The sequence below is a fragment of the Atta cephalotes genome (assembly GCF_000143395.1).
Source record: "Atta cephalotes unplaced genomic scaffold scaffold00038, whole genome shotgun sequence".
Lineage (NCBI taxonomy): Eukaryota > Metazoa > Arthropoda > Insecta > Hymenoptera > Formicidae > Atta > Atta cephalotes.
Window position 1 is genome coordinate 2,428,367 of NW_012130102.1, and position 3,417 is coordinate 2,431,783.

General features: G+C 29.5%; 1 protein-coding gene across 1 annotated transcript; it reads right to left on the reverse strand.

Annotated features, from left to right (window-relative positions):
* Positions 1 to 113: 113 nt before the first annotated feature.
* LOC105621916 lies at positions 114 to 2,455 on the reverse strand. Its single transcript, XM_012203352.1, has 3 exons — positions 2,422 to 2,455; positions 746 to 1,220; positions 114 to 630 (listed from the first exon to the last, which is right to left on the reverse strand). Exons 1-3 carry the CDS (start codon positions 2,453 to 2,455, stop codon positions 114 to 116), a joined length of 1,026 nt encoding a protein of 341 aa, XP_012058742.1.
* Between the last annotated feature and the right edge of the window lie 962 nt (positions 2,456 to 3,417).

Here is a 3,417-nt window from a genome sequence, read left to right on the forward strand (position 1 = left end):
AAATAATATTTACTTTTGTTAGCCACGATGTGTTGTGTGTGTGTGTGTGTGTGTGTGTGTGTGTGTGTGTACTTATTGTTTTGATTATTAAATCTTATAATTTATTTATAAAACTATTTCAACATATCCAAGATATGTTTTTTCTTCTTTATTGCATTGCAGAGCTGTGAATAGATCAATAATACCTGATCATATTCTGTATCCTTCATATTGTCATACAGCTTCTTTAAATCTTCCTTCTGACGAATTTCATCTGTAACCATTTTTAATTTCTTTTCAACTAATTGATGTAACATTTTAAAAGCATCAACGGTAGTTGAAGTTTCTTTGAACATTCTGATTGTGCAAGAAAGTTTTGTTATCTTTGCTTGCAACTCTGCAACTTGTGCTTGCAGCAATAAATAGCTTGTCTTTTCTAAATATGCTTGGTTCATATCTTCATATTTCAGCTTATTCCACTTGTCCATTAAGTATATATATTTCAGCAAGTCATTTTCACATTGCAGAATCAAATCCTCAATTTTATTTTTCCATTGTACTGTTGGCACATCGTAATATTCGAAGAATTTATTATGTGTCTTGCAGTCGTTCTTTGATGTTTCCTTAATATTTCCTCCTAAGGCTTCATATCTTACAACATATAGATATTAAGATATTTTATTAATCATCATATAAGTTAATATTACAGAACTTAGTATATACTCTTATTAAAATTTTTTTATATATAAAATTACAAAACACTTACTTCAGTATCGTATCATGTATTATTTCTCGTAACATTGTTTCGATGCAGCATTTCACTTCTAATTTTTCATCGGAATTTAAGTGACATGATGGTAAATCACAAATTCCCAAAAGTATCAATTTATCTTGCATATATTTTGTTGCTGAAGGAAGATGTATATACTTATCCAGCTCATGAATTGAAAGCAACATTTGTAATTTGTTAGCTGTGCTTTTAGAAAAAATATCTTTGGGATTCAAAGATGCTCTCTTTATACACTGATAGATAATGTTAATTTTGGTATGTTCATTTATACTTTCTTCACATAATACTAACAACTTTATTGTTTTTTCGATTGCAGTTGTTTCCTGGGTTATCACAAACTTATTGTTACTTCTTATAGTACCGGAATAATTGTCTAATAAACTTTGCGATGAATTTACTCTATCAATTAATCTGCCACTGGATTGGGAGATTGTAGAAATACTGGAAATATCTGAAAAAACAAAGGAAAACTATGAAAAGTATGATATTTATAAATGGTTCTTTATGTCCGCAATGTATACTTTTAATAACTGTAAAATTTATTAATTAAATTTAATAATTTGGTAAATGTTCACAATACCTCAAATTTTAATAACATTAATAATATAACGATAAAAAGGGCACATAAGAGCCAATTATTTAAAATGTAAAGTATAAAAAATTCTTAATAGGAACTAAATACATACATAATAGAAACAGAAATATCATTATATGTTTTGGCTCCTAGATTGAGCCATTTTCAGATATTATCATATTCATATTTTGAATTAGTTACCATCGTCAGAAACATAAAAATCGTGATAGAATATGTTTCAGTTTATGTAGTGATCCTGATGAATACTTCATGTATAACGTCAATTATTCACAAACAATTTGATGACCGATTGTTAGGAATTTCATGATGTTCTAATTAAAAAAAAACAAATTCGTTCACCAATAAATAAATAAATAACCGAATACAATAAAATTCTTTGAAAAAAGTTATCTTTTTTAAATTCTGTAAAAAGCAAGCAACATCATCTCGTAAAACACTCACCAATGTGATCGCAGTTAAGCCTGTTCTACAATGTGCTTTTTGTTTCCAATTTCTTGCTTTTTGCTATTTTTTACATCTTGTCTTTTTGCTTCGGTTTTTTGTTTTATATCGCCTGAAATAAGAGTTAACGAACTTCGAAAGAAACAAGAAATACAATTGTCGATAATGGTTGCAAAGGAGTTAAAAGTACAAAGTAAAAAAACAAGAAACTGGAAACAAAGAGCACATTGTAGAATAGGCTTTATTGTTCATTTTTGTGTCAAAATCGTAAAACTATGTTTTAGAACAGAGAATTTGTTTTAAAGTAGCGAATTTGAACCGCAACGCGTGCTTGCATCATACTATTTCGTGACAGATTTCCTAACCTCAATAGTCGTCAACTTTAACGCTTAATATCTCAGTTCGTGAGGCAGAGCGACGCTTTTTTTTTTTATTAGAATTTTATTTTATTATATTCTTTGTTTTCATGAAAACGCATCGATTGAGTCTGTTTTTATCAAAATTTGAAATGATTGTAATGGTATTGTGAACCTTTATCAATAATTTCTTTAATCACATATCTCTCTCTCTCTCTCTCTCTATTTTAACTTTCTAAAAATAAAAATATATCACTTACCCGATAATTGATGCAACTCGCTAAAATAACTCATACTTGATATTCTTATGAACCATTTAAACTGCAGGAGAACAAATACATATTAATGATAATTAGTCGGTTACTTCGGTAATTATTTAGAATACAATCCTCTCTGATTTTGAAAAAATTCGATTCATTCGATGCGTTTTTGCACAAAACGAAAAAAATCTGTAAGAAAAAACTTAGGCCCCGCGAACCGAGATATTAAGTGTTAAAATTGACTACTTGTCGTCGAATAAATTGTTTGTCAAACAGAGAATTTGTTCGTACATCTCATCGTGTCGCTGCATCTCGTCGATATGACGGATTTCCTAACCTCTATAATTGTCAACTTTAACATCTAACATCTCGGTTCGCGGAGCTTAAGGTTTTTTCTTTCAGATTCTTTCGTTTTGTGCAAAAATGTGTTGAATGAGTCTAATTTTATTAAAATCAGAGAGAAGGACCGTATTCTAAATAATTATCAATACTTCTTTCTCCTTTATTATAGATATTTAAATATTTGCTACTTTTAAAGAGTAATATTCTAATGTTCCAATAATTTGTTTTAAACCAGATTAAACCGTTTTGCTTATTGAAAGTAGTTCCGTTCAGCACATTGCAGAACACAATAGTTTTGAAACCTAACGTAACAGTTTTGATTGAATGAGCATTCAAAACGATAACTGCTCATTGAGCGCTTAGTGAGTTCTTTCATCTGATTGGCATATTCCGTTAGATCCTAAAATATAGACCAATCAGATGAAAGAGCGCGAAGAAAAAACTTCCAACAGTTGCAAAATAAACGTTCTGCTGAACCTGAACGGAGCCAATCCCAATGATCTTGCCCTGTTGGACACCGTTGCTGTTTGATTTCTGAATTCTAACCTTTTTAAGTTGTTGGTTGGATACTTCATTCGAGGGGATCATAAACCCTTAGATCAAGATCTAATTTGTAAAATCTATTATATATATATATATATATATATATATATA

Bases quoted from the DNA above. Each gene is read 5' to 3' on its own strand.
- LOC105621916 (XM_012203352.1), bottom strand. From the start codon at position 2,455: ATGAGTTATTTTAGCGAGTTGCATCAATTATCGG. The intron at 1,221-2,421 runs GTAAGTGATATA...TTGTTTTTTCAG, and splicing joins CGAGTTGCATCAATTATCGG to ATATTTCCAGTATTTCTACA. The intron at 631-745 runs GTAAGTGTTTTG...ATATGTTGTAAG, and splicing joins ATACATGATACGATACTGAA to ATATGAAGCCTTAGGAGGAA.